A 20,582-nucleotide genomic window follows, 5' to 3' on the forward strand; every position below is an offset into this window, starting at 1 on the left:
TATCTGGTGGTGTCGCAGGTCTGAAGCCGGGGACCGAGTACGGAGTCGGAGTGACTGCTGTGAAGAACGAGAGGGAGAGTCTCCCCGCGACGACCAACGCTGCCACCGGTGAGACACGTCCTTCATTAATACACAGGCAGACAGACAGTTGTCCTTCATTAATACACAGACAGACAGACAGACAGACAGACAGACAGACAGACAGACAGTTAACACACACACACACACACACACACACACACACACACACACACACACACACACACACACACACACACACACACACACACACACACACACACACAGACACAGACAGTCGTCCTTAATTAATACACACAGACAGACAGACAGTCTAGATTGTTGGTATGAAATTAAACCATGTCTTTGCTGATCCACGTTTCTGCTGGCAGACATCGATCCTCCCAGAGATTTCCAGGAGGTCGAGTCCACGGAGACCTCTCTGACCGTCAGGTGGAACAAACCTCAAGCCAAAGTGGGCGGATACAGGCTGCTGTACGCCTCCAGAGACGGACAGGTGGAGGAGGTGGAGGTCCCGCCCACAGCGACCAGCTACGTCCTGCTCAACCTGATTCCTGGAATGAGCTACAGCCTCACTTTGACTGCAGAGAGGGGACTGAAGAGGAGCTCTCCTGTCTCCCTGGCTGCGTCCACAGGTGGGTAGAAACAAAGATTACAATGAATAAGAAGTGAAACATGATGTCATGTCCTTCAGAATGATTACAAGGTTTTAAAAGTTTTTAATGCAGGTGGAAAGAAGACCTTCAGCTGTTTCTTTTCTTTCAGTTTTTATAGTTCACACCAACATTTAAGTTGTAATCCAATCTCATTTCTGTGTTTGTTGGTCAGCTTCAATTCTGTCTAACTGACGTTTACAGTAACGAGATACTCCAGCTGTTCTATTTACAGTCAGCTGTAGTACTAAACTGCACTTGCTGTTGCCACGGTAACCACAGCTGTGTCAGTCAATCAAGCAGTCGATTTTAAGAATTATGACTACATGTTTTGGTGGGTTTGTAGGCAGGAAATAAATCTTGTGCCTGTTTGTTTTTCTCGTAGCCTCTTTCACTTTTTATTCAGCCACTTCAGACGACCGTGAGCTCTCGACTCCCGCAGGCTCCGAGGACGATGTCCTTAGCTTTGTGTATTTAGAGCCCTCGGAGTCCCAGTTTTCTGGGACGGAGCCTGAGGATGAGGTCGGAGCGCTGACCGTGTCAGGCATCACGCCTGATGGATTTGACCTGTCCTGGAAACTCGAGACTCGCCGTGTCTATGATAGTTTTACAGTAGAATATAGAGACACTCAGCGATTATGGGATGTGAAAGAGGTCCAACTTCCTGGAGATGCCGGTGGCTCTAGAGTCAACGGCCTGAAGGCATTGACAGAATATCAGATCAAACTTTATGGAGTAACGAGCAGCCAGCGATCTGCCCTGCTCGAGGCTGTCGCAGTCACAGGTACAAGTTTCTCTTCTAGTGTGGATGGAAATCAGAAGCGCTGCGTGTTCATTTCTCAGACGGCTGCTAGGAGGTCAGACGTGCATGCAGGTCGTAGATTTCCCATCAAAATATCACCTGCATGACTCACAAAGAACTCATTTGATCTCCTCCCACTCATCCTCTGCCACAACTTCAGTACTGGCAGCATGTGGATTCCCAATTACAATAAGAAATCCAGAGCCATGTAAACCTGCAGGAACACCAGGTTTACTCCATGAAAGCCCTGTCCACTAACTCCATCCACATTTTTCATCTTCTTCAATCCCATAAAAAGATTTACAGGGTTCCCACGGGTCAGGGAATATCAGGGAGTTTCAGGGAATATCAGAAAGTTTCAGGGAATTTTAAAAACTCTTTTCCAGACAGGGGAATTTCATAATTTGTTTTGGGCCAAGTCCTGGAATATCAGAGAATTTTGTTTTGCATGTCTAAATTTTAGTTGCTATTTCTCAAAACATAATATTTTCCATGTAGCTTTTTTAACACGTTATTTAACATGTTGTCTGAGTGGTTTTATCCTCTGCTCTTCAGTAAAGATGCTCTTTCTCTTGGAGCTGCTTACGAATGCAAACATGCAGGAAAATGTAGATTTCAAGAAGGTTGGCCACAAAATGAAGAATTCACAACAGCCTGTTTTTCAGTGAAAGTTAATGACAGTCAGAGAGTCTTTGAGAGTTGATAACAAACGGTGACATTAGTGAGTTATACCTTTGACTTGGAGTGGGAACCCTGGATTTAAATGATTCTGTAGCAGTCAGACAAAATTCCTCCGAACGTCACTCGCATGTCATGAAGCAACTCGACGGTCTTTCTTCAGAGCGGCTGTGCATGGCTTCATCATCATTTTGAAGATGACTGTGTACTTCCACTGCGGTGGACTACTCAGAGCCTTCAAACACTTAATGGCACTGACTCAAGTGGCATTAATGTCTCATCAGCTGCTTGGCGATTTTAAATGTCATGGAAAAGTAATAATAATCCCTCTGAGAAAACTTCAGGTCAAGGACAGAACTTTGTGCACATTAATTTAATCTGTGTTTTTATTTTAATCCAGTTTTTTTCTTGCAGGATCTTTTACAGTCCTGACCAGAGGCAGTAAGACATTGATTCTTTTACCTGCTTTTATTCACTGTAGCTCCGCAGCCTACCTCTGCAGACGTACTAGCGCTGGGCATCAAAGACGCCCCAACAAGCCCACAGTCCGCTCTGGATAACCAAGTAGTTCAAAACCCAGAACCCCTACATCCTCTAAACACTCCTGATGCTGGTGTGATGAGCTCAGGGGCGGAGCCTGACAGCTCAGGGCCCAACCCACTGGGGCCCCTCACGGTCAATGTTACCGCCAGCAGTGTAAGCCTGGCCTGGTCGGCGGCCGACGGGGCGTTTGACGGCTTTGTGGTGGAGCTCAGTGCTCCGTCGGCAAAGCCTCGTGTGACTACTCTGCCAGGAAGTGTGAGGAAGGCTGAGATACACGGGTTGTCCCCCTCCACTCTCTATGATATTACATTGCAAGGGCTGGTGGAGGGCAAGCAGTCTGTACCTCTGACAGTTTTTACTACTACAGGTACATGGAGCAAATACTTCTTATTGTAGGTACTCATCACAACCCATCGTCCAAATAACTAAGGTGGCTTTTTGTCAACAAATGGTTCATATTTTACTGTAAAAAAATAATCCTCGTCTCATTTCCTCTTTTGTTCAATCTTTACAACGAAGTATTAGGGCCCCCCCAAAAAAATCTGAGAAATGTAATTCATGAAAGTATATCTCAAAATTAATGTTGAAATGCTACAAGACTTTTGCAAGAAGTTTTTATATTTTAAGATTAAAGTCAATTTCAAGAATTTTTTACTATTTCAAGATTAAACTCATAATATAGATTTATCATGATTATGATATGATATATCAGGGTCAGTTATATTTTATGAATAAATTGTAAGATTTTGTCCTAATAGAGATCAAAATCTGAATATTTTGAGAAAAAAGTTTTAATATTTGAAGTGATGTAACTCAATATTATTAAATTCATGATTAGTCAATACAATTTAGAAAAAGTCATCTTAATTGTGAATAAAGTGATATTTCAACATTTGGGTCACAATATTTTGAGAATTTGGGGATTTTGCAAAAAAAATGTCAATATTTTTAAAGAAAGATCTGTCCTAAAAAAGGGAATACTTCTTTTTTTCTCAAAATATTATGACTTTATTCCTCTAAATTCTCAAAATATCCAGATTTAAACAAATAAATAAAATGATCATATAATTTCTTTTGTTGACTTTTGTAATAGTCCCAAAAAGAGAGAGATTTGAACACCCGTGTCTCGGCCCTGATGCTCGGTTGTACTTGTTGCTTGTCTTAAAGTGAACGATCGAGTTGACCCCAGTCTGATCTGTCTATCTACCAGAGGAGCTGCAGCCCACGGTGGTGAACCTCACCATCTCTGACAATACATGGGACGGCTTCACTGCGTCCTGGAGCCCCTTGGGTGGGGGGGACTTTGACAGCTTTGTCATTGAGGTAACAAACTTGGAGAATTTGTCAGAGAGCCAGAACCTCAGTCTGTCCGGAGACGCTGTGAGCCTGGGCTTCTCCGGGCTTAATCCCAACACCAGCTACATGGTTGGGCTGTATGGGATGTATCAGGGCTCCTTCCTTGACCCCGTGTACAGTCAAGCCACCACAGGTACCTGCAGCCTGCGGCGGTGCAGCATTTTGTCCTCTAAACTTTATTTCTCTCCATTAATAACTCTTCTGTTTCAGTCCACCTCTGTTGTCACAGACCTTACTGCATGAAACCAGAACATAATAACCCACCGTGGTCACAGTGCACTGTACTGCTTCATGTTAACCACCATTCCTCACCCTCCAGCCACTGTCTGTCTCTGAGAGAGGCGTCGGGTGATGACATCACATCACTAGGCCGAGCGAACGCCCCTCAAACGTTCACTCTCACCATCCCAGTCAGCAACGTGCATGAAGCCCCTCCCCCTGCCATCCTTGCATTGTGGTCAGGTCTGATGCTGATGTGCTGCAATGATTGCAAAAGCAAAACCAATAACTACCCCACCCCACCCCCATCATACAGCGACAGTGTGACCATCTCATTTCATCCCATCAGCTTCTCACTCAGCGTGTAATTGATTAACCTTGAGCTGTCCTTTGGGTGTGTAAGTGCTCACACTATGTGTCATCTATGTGATACTATGTGTATCATGTCATTCCAGTTCTTCTAGTTTGTGTGGGTGACTGAGTTTTATTTTCAAAGAGCATCATAGTAAATATCCTCATTTCCTTTTGAACTACTAGGTGGCAAATGATTAAAGCTTCTTGTCATTTTCAAGGTAAAAAGATGAAGATATAATCTGAGGTTAACAGTAACACCACCGTGTTTTACATCATAATTTAACTGTCTGCTGCTTGTTTGAATGCATGACTGTATTTCTAATGGCATGTAAATTTACCTTTTTAGCTCAACCTCTCGCTTTGAATTGCTCGTGTGTGACATTTTGCCGGATTTTCCGTCATCAAAATGAGCAGATCGGCTGCATGATCTCATCGAGCTCCATATGCATGAAATCTTCCTCCTTAATTACGTTTTCACTTTTAAATCAATTTTGAATTCCTTTAAACTTACAGGCCAGTATTTTCAGCTATTCACCACAAAGGCTTTTTGAGTTTCTCTCCTTGCTTTACATTATTTTTAAAGAATAGAATAGGGTTAATTGGTTTAAATTAAATCTGCCATTTAAATTGTGGTGGAGGATTTTCTATTTGCATTTTTTTTTTTTTTTTGCAAAAATATTTGCATGTATTTAATCTTTTATTAAGCTAATCAAGAATTGCTGTTGGTTGTGGTGAGTGTCCTGTAATGCTACATATTTCTTTGACTATAAAAGAATCCAACGAGCTACCGATAATCTCTACACTATTTAGACTAGATAGTTCTGCAAAATGGCTTTGATGAAAATCTAACCATGGTTTCTATCTTTAGTGAATCAACCGGTGGTTGGAAAACTGTATATCTCAAACTTAACGTCAGAGAGCTTTTCAATCTTCTGGAACGGCACTGAAGGAAACTTTGATGGTTTTATCGTGGAGATAATTGATTCTGATTGGCTGATGGAGCCAAAGGAATATAACATATCCCACAATGTAAAGTCCCACGATGTCACAGGGCTCAGGCCCAGCACTGATTACATAGCCTACCTCTATGGGACATACAAAGGATCTCGAACAAGTGCTGTCAGTATTGTTGCATCAACAGGTATTTGGATTTTATGTGTATTCAATTATTAGTTTTACAGAGAATTGGGTTATTTACGAGGGGCGATCCAAAAGTTCCTGTTGTGCATGAAGAGTGATACGCACAGTAACATGCACGGAGGAGGAAGCAATAACGTTATTGAGTCTGTTCCAAGTGTCGCCTCTTGAACAACATCATCACTGAGCTCAACATGTTAACGTGACCACTGGATCGTGAACATCTGTGATGTCACCCTGGACCTAAAACTGGAGCAGAAAAATATCAGATTTATATCAAACTCTGTAAATGGTCAACAGAGACCCTTGAAATGCTTCAGAAAGTCTACGGCGATGAAGCGAGGTGTTCTGAGTGAAATTCACATTTCAAGAGGGGCAGAGCTTCACTGTCCAAGACCGAAGAAGGCGCGTCAGGTCAGGAGACACCAGGTGGGTTTTCTTTGTGTCACTGTGAGTCAGCACCGAGTTCTACTGGGACCTTCTGAGGGGAAACATTCACTGTGAACCACCTGAACTGTGGCTCTTTGGTTCTCCATGATGACGTCACACCTGCTCACAGCATGTTAAAAACATCCAAGTCTCTTGATCATAACGACACACTCGCTGCCTCCTCCCTGTGAATTCGACCCAGAATCTGATGTTTCTCTGCTCCAGTTTCAGGTCCATGGTGACATCACTAATGTTCACGTACCAGTGGTCACGTTAACGTTGAACTCTGTGATAATGTTGATCAACCGATATAATCATGGTGATGGTTTTGTCTTGAAACTTTTTGATCACCCCTTGTATTTTTGGAAATATTCTTCTATCGTTACCTGTACTGTAAAGTTGGCTTGGGCCTGTATTCATACACTGGAGACAAATACATGCTTTTTATTTCTTTCTTTCTACATTTTTTTCTCTCTCCCCTGTAGTTGAAGAGCCTGATTTGTCCAAGCTAGTTGTTTCTAACGTTACCTCAGACAGATTCTCTCTGTCGTGGCGGACAGGAGGGAAGGCTTTTGATAAGTTTATAGTAGAAGTCAGAGAGTCTGCTTTGCCCTCGCAGGCGATGGGGCGAGCTCTGCCAGGAGACCTGCGCTCCACGGTAATGGCCGGGCTCAAAGCAAGCACAAGCTACAACATAAAGCTGTACGTCAGTGGTGGTGGTGGTGAGAACACACAGCCCCTATTCGCTGTAGCTACAACAGGTATTTCTCGACACTACCTGTACCAACCACATTGTTACGTACGTGTACTTGGGACAACATAACTAAAAAGCCTTGTTCTTCTTTTATTCAGAGGATGTCCCACAGTTGGGGCCCATAGCTGCTTCATCTGCCAGTCCACATAACCTCAGCTTGTCCTGGAGCACTGTGTCAGGCCATTTTGATGGCTTTGTTATCCGGGTCAGTGACCCTGAGCAGCAGTCTGATACGCTGGAGTTCAAACTGCCGGGTGAAACCCGTGATATTACGATCTCTAACCTGATGGATGCCACAGGCTATGATATTGAACTGTACGGTATTTCTCATGGGCGCCACACTCCCTCTGTGTTTGCCCACGCTGTCACAGGTACTATGTATTTTACTAATATCTTGTACTTTAATAATTTGCAGTTAAAATTTTGGTTTTGTATCAAAACTTTTAATGGACTAAGTCACCTTTTTGGGATGTTTGTCTCCTGGAGCTTAATGTAGCATAGTAACTCAAAAATTATTGCAAATGAAAATAATTTTGTTTTCTGCAGGTTTAAAGCCTGAAAGGAGCTTTAGGAGCAAAAACGGCATGCATCATGAGCAGTAGTCTTTTTTTGGTGCACAAAATTATTTATTTGATTCAAAGAGGTCACGTGGATGTTGAAGTGAGCATGCACAAATGCTTTTAAGAGAGGAAACCATTTTTAAAAATCTTAATTATTGACAGAAAATGACAATAAAAAGTAGTCTCCGGATCTGAAAAGAGTAGCCAATGCACTGCACGTGTCTTAAAGTGCAATACCACTAATGGCCACAAGGTGCTGGCTCCAAAAACCCTTGGGCTCCCATAGACTCCAATTCAAAAAGCATCAATGTCTCATGAAATAAATGGTCGAGTGATTATGGTGTCATTCACTAAATTCATTCCTTCCAGTTGGTATTCTGGTGGTCTTCAGGAAAATAATTCCATCATTTATAAGAAATTAGGCCTCAAAAAGTGGAATGTTTTGGCGCATGTCTGGTTTGATTGACAGGCCTGTGGTGCAGTCAGATTTTTCCTATAGATGGGCGGGTGTAGTGTTCGAGTTTTCAATCAAAGTGAGTCAGATTTACCACAGGCTCCTCCCCAGCTCATCCAAATATGGTCACTTCCTGCTCCAAATTATTAAAATGACCGTCAAAATGGCAGTTCACAAACCAGTGGGTGGCATCATGGTGGATTGCAGCTTGGCTAAAAGCTATAGCCAGAGCAGAATTCTGTTAAGATGCAGTACCAGTAGTCACCACAAGATGTCTAGGTTCTACACAATTTCTTTTCAAGGAGCTTTTGTTATCAGACCTTGTGATATGTCTTGCAATTATCTCAGATAGCGTTTGGTTCCGTGTTTTGGTTTTATGTTTCTAGACTGTTAGCCTGAAGCCAAACCTCAAAATGTCGCTTTAGCAGCTTTGGGTAAGGAAGTGCGAAGTGCTATGATGCATGCCAGATTTGCCTTTAATGTGTTTTAAAATTTTGAAGATAAAGTAGTTTTTACCTGGTAACAACTTTAAAATAATAGCGCACTGGAAGAACTGGTTCTGTCTTTTGCAACCATTGCACACATTATCCTCCTAACGCAATCCCCCCCAATCCCTTACCCCCCTCCCAGCTCCATTGCCTAAAGTGGAAAACTTGACCATTTCCAACATAACCCCCTACGGTTTCCACGTGTCGTGGGAGGTGAAGCGGCCGCAGCAGCAGGAGGAAATATCCCCCTCTAGTGGCGGTTTCAGCCATTTTCACATAGTGGTGACAGACTCTGGCTGGCTGCTGGAGCCGCAGGAGTTCACTGTGCCAGGAAACCAGACCCACCTGGACATGTGGGGCCTCATCACCGGCATAGGCTATGAGGTCCGGCTGACTGGGGTGTCCCTGTCAGGGCTCCTCTCTCGGCCTCTGACTACAGTGGCTGTGACAGGTACCACTCAGTGCACTGCAAGGCCCCTCGTCTTACTAAGAAGTCCAATTCCTTATTTTTTTGCATCTGCTGTGTGTGTATATATATAAACTTGTCAATACAGTTCTGAAGTTTCACTGTCGCAACTGGCTCAGTTCCTTCATGTTCATGCATTATTTCTAGTAAACATTAGGATTAGTTATGTTATTTGGCATTAAGTATTGATACATGTTGGTTAAGGCCGTGTTTTGATGGTGAGACTTCAGCTCCGTACTCTAATCTAACCCTAATTGCTGTTCATAACACAATTTTTTCCAGAATATGTAAAGCAGTTTCTTGGAATGCAGCTGCGTCATCGGGAGGATTGTTTCCTCTCACCTCCAAAATATGAGCAAGCATATTTGTTTGTTTTCATATTTAAATGTGTTTTCCTCCACTTTTTTGATTTGTGATACACAGATAACTCTGGAAGAAAGTTAAAACTCCAGTGAATGGACACGAGCCACTGATTAAAACTTAAAATTATTAAAAAAAAATTGTACGCAGGAAAACACTGATAAATCAACAGATTCTGAGCATGAAATGTCTGCTGATTTAACTTCTGATCTTATTTCTTTACCTTTGAATGCACTGAATGCGTCGAGGCTGGCCTTCAGGACGCAACTAGTGTCTACTGAAATCCTTCCAACGGATTCATTAACTGACACAAACATCTACAAAGTGCATCCTATCTTTGAATTCTCCCAAACGTATGACTTATTTACACTAACGGATGCCCGAGCATGGCAGATCAGTGGTGGTGGACTAAAGGTCTCCAGGCTGGAATCTAATCCCTGTCCGCCTCTCGGAAACCTTCTTGCCTGGTTGCTGACCTCTTCCTTCGTCTCTTGAGGTTGATGACGTTAGCTGGGAAAACTCCTTCTGCAACGTTAATGTCTTCTTGTCTAACCAGAGGCCGAGCCGGAAGTGGAGCACCTCTTTTTCTCGGACGTCACGGCGGACAGTTTCCGTCTGTCGTGGACGGCTGATGAAGACTTGTTTGACAGATTTGTGATCAAAATAAGAGACAGCAAAAAGTTAGCCCACCCTCAGGAGTACAGCGTCCGTGGCGATGAGCGGACCAAGGTTCTAACAGGACTCATGAGTGGCACTGAGTATGATATCGAGCTTTATGGTGTCACACTGGACCGACGCTCCCAACCTATTACAGGGGTTGCTCAGACAGGTATATGAAAAACGCTGCCGAGTGTGCAGTTTCGTACTAATTACTAAACTTTCTGAGCTTCTGGTGTGACATCACTTTTCAGAGAACTGAACCCAGAGTCCCACTAATCTTCTTTACTCCTCTGGTTTGGGCTAAACTCTATCTCTGTCTCTATTGTAAAACTGTCTTTTGGGAAATGCTATGTCTTGAGTTTTATTTGGATTCCCTGAGCTGAAGGTTTCTTTTTTTTTTGTTCTGTTTTTACAGTGTTATTTGACATTTCCTTCACTGTAATTAACCTCTTTATATTGATTTCCTGTCTGCGTATATCCATTTGCACTTTGCTAGGCCTGAGCACTCCAAGAGGACTTCACTTTTCTGAGGTGACAGATTCTTCAGCCATAGTTCACTGGTCCACGCCTCGCTCTCCGGTGGATAACTACCGCATCACCTATTTGCCTTTTGAAGGAGGTAAGAGATCAGTCAGGGTTTGAATTGTATTTGCAGGTTAAATTTACATTTGAACGTGTGTAGTTTTGTTCTCTAAAGGTTCTCCACCACTTTGGTTCAGAATGAAATATCTCCAACTATTCAATGGATTGCAGTGAAATTCAGTGCAGACCTTTATGATCTTCAGACAATACATTTGCAACGGCTGTGGTGATTTCTCTGAATTTTCTTGGGGCGTTAACATGATGCTGACAATTTGGATTGTCAGTCAAATGTCTTGACAACTTCTGGACGGATATCAATGACATTTAGTGCAGACATCCATGTTCACCTCAAGATTAGATTGTTATGACTTTGGTAATCCTCAGACTTTACATTCAGCATCATCATCAGCTTAAACTAATGTCAGTCCCCTCTCCCTCAGCTGTACAGATGTGAGCATGCTAACCCACCGTCAGCATTGTGGTTTTAAGCCATTGACTGTACACAAAAGTGTTCGAAGCTTTGGGGTCTGAAAAATGAGGCCGATACAGAAGTGCCTTGAGCTGCAATACCACCGAGGGCCACTACAGGTTGGCTCCAAAAAGCCTCCGGCTCCATATACGCCCATTCAATTTCTCTCATCAAATATAAAGTCAATAAATGTTTTTCACAAGTCACTACGGTGTCTTTCACTAATGTCACTCCTTATCAGTTTTTCTGGCATTCCATTGAAAATACATTTATCATCAGTTAGATATTATGCTCAAAAAGACGCATGTTTGATTGACAGGGCTGTGGTGAAGTGAGGTTTCTGCTCGTTTTGTCCCTAGCTTGTCCAAATATGGTCACCTCTGGCTCCAAAAAAGCAAGATGACGACGGCCAAAATTCCAAATTCACAAATGGGTGACTTGTTTTGGAGCCAGCCCCTAGTGGTCCTCAGTTGTATTACACTTTAAGGCACTTCAGAATTGGCTTCACTTTTCAGAAAAAAGGCAGGAGGCGACATCCATTTTTATATCTAGTGTGTAGGGCAGCTTCACTGCGCTGTTCTTAGCCGTGATCGCTTTTAATTTTTTACCACCGCAGTAGGCGAGGAGCTGCACTGCCGGATAAATTGTTTCACCACTGGACCGAACTCGTGTTCCTAAGTACACCGTTCGTTTTGTTCTCTGTCCTCCACAGGAAGCCCAATGACCCTGACTGTGGACGGCGGCGTGTTCGAGGCGGTGCTGCCCAACATGGTTCCTGGAAAATTGTACCAAGTAACAGTCAGTGCTGTGAAGGGTCTGGAGGAAAGTGACCCCAACACGGACACAATAACCACAGGTGGGCTTCCTCCTGTCCTTTAAAAACACCGACACTCCAGACGAGTCAGATCGAAGGACTCTTATTTCAAACCTTTTTTCTGTATTCCTGTTTGTGTTCTCCAGCTTTGGACAAACCGCAGGGCCTCACTGCAGTGAATGTCACTGACACTTCAGCCCTGTTGTTATGGCAACCATCTGTAGCCACTGTCGAAGGCTACGTCATCACCTACAGCGCTGAATCCGGTGCGTTTCTGTTCTTACTTTTTACTTTGTCTGTCAACAGTCATGAGTTTTATCTTCATCATCGCCTAATAAAATCAGCAGGTTCGGTAGTGCAGCGTGAATCAGCGACATAAGGTTGCTTTGGTCTGATTGGATGGTTTGATTCCTGCCTTGCAGTGTCCCCGGTGGTGAAGCATGTTTCTGGGAACATAGTGGAGTTTGAGATGAGCTCATTGGTTCCAGGAACCCACTACACAGCCGGAGTTCATGCTGTGAAAGAGGCTCAGAAGAGTGCTTCTTCAGTGACTGAATTCACCACAGGTACTGTTGTGTTAATGAATAATCCCAATACTGAGACAGAGAATCTTTTAGGTTCCAAAGAGTCATTTGTTTTTAATACGTCAGATACGTTCCAGAAAACAAAGGTGGGTCAGAGAGTCATCATTATCCCTTAATTAGGAACTCTAAGTATTTAATGTGTCTTTTGATCTCCACTTCAAGGGAAGTCCAGAAACATTGGCGGCTCAGAATGTGCTAGCTGTGAGATGATGCAGATCCAAGCGGGTGCAAGGTTTTCAAGACCAGAATCAGTTATAAAGAAGGTCTGCAGCTAACGGTAGAAAATTTGCAGTGTTGAAACAAAAACTGAGTCCAGAAACAGGAGGAGTCAGCGACGGGTCAGCTGGGTGTTAAAGCTCCTCTGAGACTCTGGTGCACTCTCCACAGACCTTTGATAAGCAATTAAATAAAAATCCTGGCCTCAAGTCTGACAGTTTTGGTGTGTCTATGATGATTTGATTATTTAGTAATGAACAAGAGTGCAGACAATTAAATTTACTGAATGTTGAGAAAACTACATTTCGAGGAACCTTTAGACTTCTTAATGTTTTCCAGCGACAGTCGGTGCAGAGAGTAGATCTGTCCACATGGGAATGACCTTGAAGCTACACATACGTAGACTTTGTTACGTGACTGGATGGTAAATCCTCAGTGTGACGCTGTATTTGCAGATGTGGACCCTCCTCGCGATCTGACGGCTATTAACATTCAAACTGACAGTGCCACTCTGACGTGGAAACCTCCTCAGGCAGCCGTCACTGGTTACACACTCACCTTCTCCTCTCCTGACGGTATAATCAGGGTACGTACACGACCACATCACTTCACTCACTGACACCAGAGGCGACAGGTGTATTCAACTCGTGGCCTGCGGGCCAGATACAGCCCTTTTAAGTTTTTTTCTATGGCACATAAGAAGCTGCTTCCAAATCAGGATGAACTATAGATGTTGTCGAGGAACAATCAGCAGTGCACTGGCTGCTGTCTCAGCCTGGTTCTGTCAGAAGTTTCTCTTCCTGTAAAAGGAGAGTTTTTTTCCTCAGCTGGTGCTCACTTTGGAATTGTTTGGTTCCTTTCTATGTTGTACAGTTCTGTTGTAAGGCCTGTCCTATGTGAAGTGCCTTGGAATAACTTGTTGGGATTTGGCGCTCTATAAAAATAAGTGAATTGAAGACGAGGATGTAAGCAAGTAGGAGAGAGTCACAGACGATCACTGTGGGTAACCTTGACAACAGCATAGTGAACAATCAGCAGTGTCTGGAATTGATCATAATGATTCCATTAAAGGGAATAAAATGCGCATGACTATTTATATTGCCTGTTATTGATTATTCCATGCTGTATTATATCTATTAATATTATCCTGTTAGAGTTATTTGTATTCTGTGTGGCACGTTAGCCCTCAGTCATTTTCCTTTTTGGCACACTTGCTCTTGAAGTTGAATTGTCCTGCCATAAAGTTCTGGATTGATTTCCCAATCCATTGGCAGCCACTACTTTGAGTTTCGGAAAAGTTTGGAAAAATTAAAAAAGTTAAATTCAAAAATCTGCTTTTGAAACTTTAAAATGCAAAATAACTTCCAGCAACTGCATATCTTACTCGTTATTTCTAAATGGCAAAATACAAGCAGCAATATTTTGACTGTGATGGATTGTTTGTTTTGTTGTGCGGCAGTGAAATGTCTAAAAAACAGTGTTGAATTCATTCCAGTATGACTATTGTAAATAATTAACGTTTCCATGTGTGCGTGGATGCAGGAGGTGGTGCTCAGCCCGACAGCGTCCTCTTACAGCATGTCTCAGCTGAGCGGCTCCACGGAGTACAACATCAGACTACAGGCCATCATTGGAGCCCAGAGGAGTCGCCACGTAACCACCGTCTTCACCACCAGTAAGGATGAAAATGCAAACCTCCACCTCATTTTGATGTATGACTGAAAAGTGGCAGAGCTACAGAGGACCTGAAGGGTCCGGGAATCGCTCCAGATGAACGTCAGAAAGATATTACTCCTTCTAACGCACATTCTTTTCATGGAATCCGATATTCCAGCCGGATCACCTGCGCTTATGTTTCAGTCTGCCTCCGATGCTCACGATGGAAAAACCTTCCATTTTTCCTCTTTCAGTCCTTTTCCTTTCCAAGGTCCTCTCTCTCTCAAACAGTTCTGTGTGCCGTCGGGTGCATTTTTTTTATGTCCCAGGGATGAAGATGAAGCAGCTGCGTCCTCCGAGCTCTCCCAGATGATGTCTTTTTAATGTGCTTTTCAGTTGGCCAGTTGTACCGGCGCCCCAGGGACTGTGCTCAGATTTTATTGAACGGAGAGACGACCTCTGGTCTGTACACCATCTACATCGGAGGGGATGAGAGCCAGCCCGTCCAGGTCTACTGCGACATGAGCACAGATGGCGGAGGATGGATGGTGAGGAGATCAACCTGTTGGAATCTTTCACATCATAATTCAGCTGGCATGCTGCTGATAGATGACATACAGCAGAACAGAACCCCGGAGCCGTGCTGCTTGTGGTTGTTTGTGAAGCTGTTGTGACGCTCACCAAAGTCAGTCCTCCTCAGGTTTTCCTCAGACGGCAGAATGGAAAGCTGGAATTCTTCAGGAACTGGAAGAACTACACCGCTGGCTTCGGGAACATGAACGATGAGTTCTGGCTCGGTAAGACTTCACAACTTTCTAACTTTCCTTCCCTCGCTGAGTCTCCTCTGGACTCTGTCATAATAAACAAACCTGGGTTACAGGTCTTTCCAACCTCCATAAAATCACGTCTTTGGGCCATTATGAGCTGCGAGTGGACTTGAGGGACAACGGGGAGTCGGCCTACGCTCAGTACGACAAGTTCACAATAGCAGAGCCAAGAACGCGATATAAAATCTACATCGGAGCGTACAGTGGAACGGCAGGTGGGTGTGACTCTGAAGGAATGTCTGACATTTGATCCAGGAAGCCTAAAGACAGAAAATCAAACCGGTCTCTGTCTAAAGCTCACTAAATAACACCTTATATCTCTACCAAAACCAAAGTGTAAAAATGACCATTTGATCCCTATCCCAGAGGAGCCCAATTTTGGGCGTGTGGGCCAAGTTTGGCCAGCACCTTCTTTGTTTTGGCCCACCACAGCATTTGACAAGATCGTTCTTCTTCTTCTTCTTCTTCTTCTTCTTCTTCTTCTTCTTCTTCTTCTTCTTCTTCTTCTTCTTCTTCTTCTTCTTCTTCTTCTCCTTCTTCTCCTTCTTCTCCTTCTTCTTCTCCTTAACGACAATAAAATCTCAACCCTAATGACAACGAATTGAAAATTTATTCCAGCTAAAAAGTACGTAAACTCACCTATTAGATTCCCTTTTACTAAATCGTATCTACTTTGAATGATGGTGTCCTTCATCACTGACTTTATCCTGCCAATCAACATGAGAGATGGAGGCAGCAGCACACTGACAACACAACATTTAGAAAAAAAGACGACTGTTTCTGACTAATTTCTGCAGAATAATACAATTTCAAACCTGTAGATTACAGAGTAGATTTTCAATTGTTCTCAAATGAAATTTTTTAGATTAACAATGGTAATTTCCTATAAAATATATTTCCATGAAATGTACTTTCACCTAACATCAACATGTATTTCTGGCGGTTTCCAGTCTTTATGCTAAGCTAAGCTAATTGTCCTCCTTCTTGAAAACACGAGGTTGTTCAGACTCTTGTTTCAGATCTGTGTTGTGTTAAAAACAAACATTTGTGAAGATTTTCTCTTTTGTTTATTTGACTTTCAATAAAAAGTCCTCCCGTATGTAAAACAGTTTTTGAAGTTTATGAAGACTTTATAAATAGTTGAAAAGTAGTTTTATGGCCTGAAGTCTTTGGTTTTCCATTTATCATTGTGAACAGTGGAAAGATCTCCTAGGTTTTGAGAAAAGATGTAATTTCATCTTCCAACCCTGGTCAAGAGAATTCATAAACATATTTCCCAAAATGTTGAACTGTTCCTTTAAGAAAAGCCCCCATGAGTTAAACTAAGCAGACTGATGAAGCCTGCATGTTTGTGAAGCTTTCTGCCCTTTAACATGTTCTCCAGGCGACTCCATGACGTACCACCAGGGTCGACCGTTCTCCACCTACGACAACGACAACGACATCGCTGTGACCAACTGCGCTCTGTCCTACAAAGGTGCCTTCTGGTATAAAAACTGTCATCGTGTCAACCTCATGGGGAAATATGGCGACATCAGTCACAGTAAGGTATGTAACGTTCGCACAATGTTCAGAAAAACCCAAATTATTACAAATAATTTTTTTCAGCTGGAATCTTCATCAGAAAAATGAAACGAACCAAAGGCGACATAATGTTCATTCATATTAACACAATCCTGCTGAAGGCTTCATTGGCAGTTCTGTTCTATTTTTGTTGTTTTTCTTCCACATTACCGCGTTTTGTTCTCTTAAAATTTGCCCATTTTTGCTCAGACATTGTCAGCCTTTGTTTGTTTTTTTTCTCCTCAGCTCTGTTAACAGTATTCAAAAAGACATCTGTTCCTTCCCTTAACAGAAATGACAGATCAATCATCATGCAACACACTGACGAGCGCTTTATTAGGAACAGTTGGCTCGCTCCCCGTTCAGTGGTAGCCGTTTTGTAACGGATCACTATTGTACTGAATTTAGCTGAATTGAACCAAATAGTTTTGTTGTGGCCGGACGCAGAGCTCGTCGGTCGGGTGACTTTGTTCATAGATAAAACGTCTGCAGAGTGGACATATTTTCCAAATTAAAATGAAAAGAGTTTAACGCACACTTTTAATGCCTGCAGTACGAGTATTTCATGAGTTGCTGGTTCTACTGATTAATTCATGCAAGAAATAAAAACTGAGGGTCGACTCGTACAATAGTGATTATAGGTCATCAAAGAGACGGAGAACAGATGTACATTTGGAGGAAAAGTGGAAATCTTTATTGGATAAATACTTTGATGTTGAGACAGGAAATGGAGGGAATGATGTGCTGCACAAGGTCTTTCTGGCCAGGACTCAAACCGACAGCTTCCTGCTTAGATGTCTCTGATGTGTGCTATGTGGTCAGCACCACAACGACTTGGCTACCAGGACGCACACTTGGATGGATTTGTGGGAGATAACGTTGTTTTAAAGTATCCGATGCAAATTTGACATGGCACATACTTCACATGAAATGACTCGGATCTGGAGAACGCGGACTAATTATTTCCAATGTCTTGCTCTGGTTCTTTCCGCAGGGGATCAACTGGTTCCACTGGAAGGGCCATGAACACTCAATCCAGTTTGCAGAGATGAAGATCAGGCCGGCCAACTTCAGAAACTTTGAGAGCCGAAAAAAGCGATCGTAGACTCGTGAGCGCCTCTTCCTCCTCCTCCTCCTCCTCCTCCTCTTCCTCTTCAGCACCTCACCTCCAGTCCCCTCGTCTTTTAAAGTGATACACACAAAACCAGGCCCCGGTTCTGGATGGGAGATCAACCCGGTGACATGACATCAAAGAATCAGTGGAAAATTAAACGCTTTCTTTTGTGTCGCTGTTGTGTGTGTGATTGTGTTTCTGTGTTCACAAAAAAAGCAGTGATTTGTGTGAGTGAACATTTGTGTGTTATTGGGACCAAACATCTGTTTTGATCTGTAAAAAATTTGGAAAAGGATTCACTGAATCGGCAACATGTCAAGGGCACATAGTCACGAGGGAAACTTCATCCATCTTTAATCCAGTTATTGACAAGGATAGATTCATAAAATGAAAATAAATTAAGTGTTGTCATGTGTTTACCAGCCGCTATTGAAAACACGATAGAATTTTTGGTAGGATTTCTATTATTTTGATAGAAAAAACATGTGATGCTTCATAAACTCCAACACAAATAAAAATGTGACTTTAATAGATGTGTGTGTGTGTGTGTGTGTGTGTGTGTGTGTGTGTGTGTGTGTGTGTGTGTGCGTGCGTGTGTGCGTGTGTGCGTGCGTGTGTGCGTGCGCGCTTGTAAGTCCACAACTGAACCATTTCCACACCGTCTCCAGGAGATGGCAGCGTGTATTTGGACTGACTGCTATTTACTGGAGTTTTACACAGCAGCCTAAAACATATTAGTTATTCAGGTTATATGGAGGTCTTAAAGGGTTAAAAAGCTCGAATAGCTTTAATTTACCATCAGCTAACGTAGCCAGGAAACTTGCTGGCTATTAATGAGCAAGTGTCCGTTTTATTTAAAATTGTTCACCCTGTCAGGCTCCAGGTTCCATCAATTCTTTGGCTATAGTTGGATTAATGTCAAGTAAATGTACTTTAATTCATGTTCTTAATAAATGTGTCGGTCTTTCTGCCTCTATTGGGTTTCTGATATTTGGTAACTTCTGTAGACATAAAAAAAAGGTTGAAATATACATTTTGTGTAGTGTTTATAAGATCTTAATTTTAGGTTATTACATGTTTGACATCAGAAAACGTTGCTCAGAGGATAATATTAATAAAATATGTTACAGGAGGCCTGCTGGTCTGAGGGTTAAGTGCTGAGAAGTCTGAGATTCTCTTTCCTTTAATGTTTTCATGTTCATTACCTGTTTTATTTTGGTAACTCACCTTGTTGTATTTACTTCCTGTGTGTTCCCAGCCCTGATTGTTTCCACCTGTGTCTAATGATCTCCCTGCCCTCCTGTGTAGTAACTCCAACCGCTCCATTCCTCTGTCAGATCATCGTCATCCTGTCACCGCTGTCTCAAACTCATCCAGACGCTTTTTCAATCAGTTATCGGTACGTTTTGGTGTTTTCCCCCGATTTGTCTTGTGGACTCTGTTTTTGCCTTTTCCCTTTTGTACCACTGCGTGAGCGCTAACTTTCCTGGCTTTTGGACCCTGTGTTTGACTGAGCTTTTGAATTTTCCCTTTCTTGGATTTTGCTTTTGTTTTGCCCGATATCATTAAAACAGTTTTCTTTCCGTACTTATGTTTCTGGTCATGCATTTTGAGTCCTATTGCTGAATATGTAATACTTATTACCAAAAATATAGTTAAATACAAAAAAGATGTGAACCTATAAATTGCAACCTATATAAACCAAACTAATTCCCATCTAACCCACCATAGAGTCACACTCCCTCCAATAGGTTTCTGTGTTTTTGTGCTTTTTAATGAACCATGAGAGTCTTTCTAGCTCTCATTAAAGGGTGTATGTGTTCAGCCTCAATCCAGAGTCTCTCCTTCCTCCCTCCTCCTTCCACCTTCTCCTCTTCCTCCTCCTCCTCTTCCGCCTGTTAGTCCAGGTGGGTCAGGCCTCCAGTCTGGTTATAAAGAGATATTGTTGTGTTGAAGTCAGTTGGGTTTTGGTAGTTTCTTTGGTGCGGCTTGGAAAACGGTCCCGTTTTCTCCTGGATCGTACCACCGTCCAGTTCGAATCCTGGTTATAAGCAGAGCTCATGATCAGATTGTTAAAATTCTTAGCAACGATATTCTGTCCCAAATCGCAACGTTTCGACCGACAGTGGATCTTCTTCAGTAATCTAATAATGACTGCAGACTCCAGATTATTTAGAAGAAATACTGCTTTTATTTTGAAAGAGTCAGGTGGCGACTTTAATCCAGGTTAGGTTTTTAAATGGGTCATATGGTGACCTTAAATTGTAGTTTTTGTAGTCCCTGAATAGGGCTTTAGAGGGGGTCCTGTGAGGACCTTTAAATTAGAATTGTTTCACTCTGATTTAGTTTGTTTGAGGTGATCCCGTGGTGACCTTAAATCACAGAAATTGGAGGCTGATTGTTATTTGAATTGTGTCAGAAGTGACTTTAGAGTTATTTGCTTGTGATTTGGCTGAGAGGGGCCCTGCAGTGACCCTGAGCCTGGGTTTATACGCAGAGGTTAGGTTTAGGTTTAGATGTCGGAGGGGGAGACGGTTAAGATTTGGGTTAGGTTTGGGCATCAGAGTGGGAAACGGTTAAGGTTGGATAGAAACCAGCTGGTTAGGATGTTAAATTAAGCGCGGTTCAGTGATTTGGTTATGGTTAGCGCGTCGGGCTAGGTTGCTGTTAATGTAGAGTTGGTTTTAGTTTTACCACAGATAGGGTCGTGGTAGCGACGTTTAAACTAGGGGTGGGCGCATCCATTCTGCGGGATCGATACTTCGATACTTACAAGCTACTCATTTGGTATTGAATTTTTTTTTT

General features: G+C 42.7%; 1 protein-coding gene across 4 annotated transcripts in view; it reads left to right on the forward strand.

Annotated features, from left to right (window-relative positions):
- LOC138623047 (tenascin-like) overlaps positions 1-19,364 on the forward strand; it is a 32,041-nt gene extending 12,677 nt beyond the window's left edge. The window contains exons 9-29 of one of the 4 annotated variants that reach the window (XM_069702314.1): positions 19-108; positions 411-674; positions 1,078-1,476; positions 2,654-3,082; positions 3,926-4,204; positions 5,513-5,785; positions 6,696-6,971; positions 7,063-7,335; positions 8,609-8,917; positions 9,849-10,121; positions 10,449-10,571; positions 11,716-11,859; positions 11,964-12,083; positions 12,240-12,383; positions 13,073-13,203; positions 14,160-14,292; positions 14,670-14,821; positions 14,974-15,070; positions 15,154-15,315; positions 16,485-16,648; positions 17,658-19,364. In XM_069702314.1, coding sequence (XP_069558415.1) covers positions 19-108; positions 411-674; positions 1,078-1,476; positions 2,654-3,082; positions 3,926-4,204; positions 5,513-5,785; positions 6,696-6,971; positions 7,063-7,335; positions 8,609-8,917; positions 9,849-10,121; positions 10,449-10,571; positions 11,716-11,859; positions 11,964-12,083; positions 12,240-12,383; positions 13,073-13,203; positions 14,160-14,292; positions 14,670-14,821; positions 14,974-15,070; positions 15,154-15,315; positions 16,485-16,648; positions 17,658-17,768 — 4,346 coding nt within the window. In that variant the 3' untranslated portion in view covers positions 17,769-19,364. The remainder of the gene's footprint in view (positions 1-18; positions 109-410; positions 675-1,077; positions 1,477-2,653; positions 3,083-3,925; positions 4,205-5,512; positions 5,786-6,695; positions 6,972-7,062; positions 7,336-8,608; positions 8,918-9,848; positions 10,122-10,448; positions 10,572-11,715; positions 11,860-11,963; positions 12,084-12,239; positions 12,384-13,072; positions 13,204-14,159; positions 14,293-14,669; positions 14,822-14,973; positions 15,071-15,153; positions 15,316-16,484; positions 16,649-17,657) is intronic. The other 3 variants (XM_069702323.1, XM_069702332.1, XM_069702341.1) reach the window with 3 other exon arrangements.
- The last annotated feature ends 1,218 nt before the right edge of the window (positions 19,365-20,582 follow it).

The sequence above is a fragment of the Brachyistius frenatus genome, unplaced genomic scaffold, assembly GCF_029030835.1.
Source record: "Brachyistius frenatus isolate BFR_SWC_R1_liver_20210118 unplaced genomic scaffold, ASM2903083v1 Contig_3, whole genome shotgun sequence".
NCBI lineage: Eukaryota > Metazoa > Chordata > Actinopteri > Embiotocidae > Brachyistius > Brachyistius frenatus.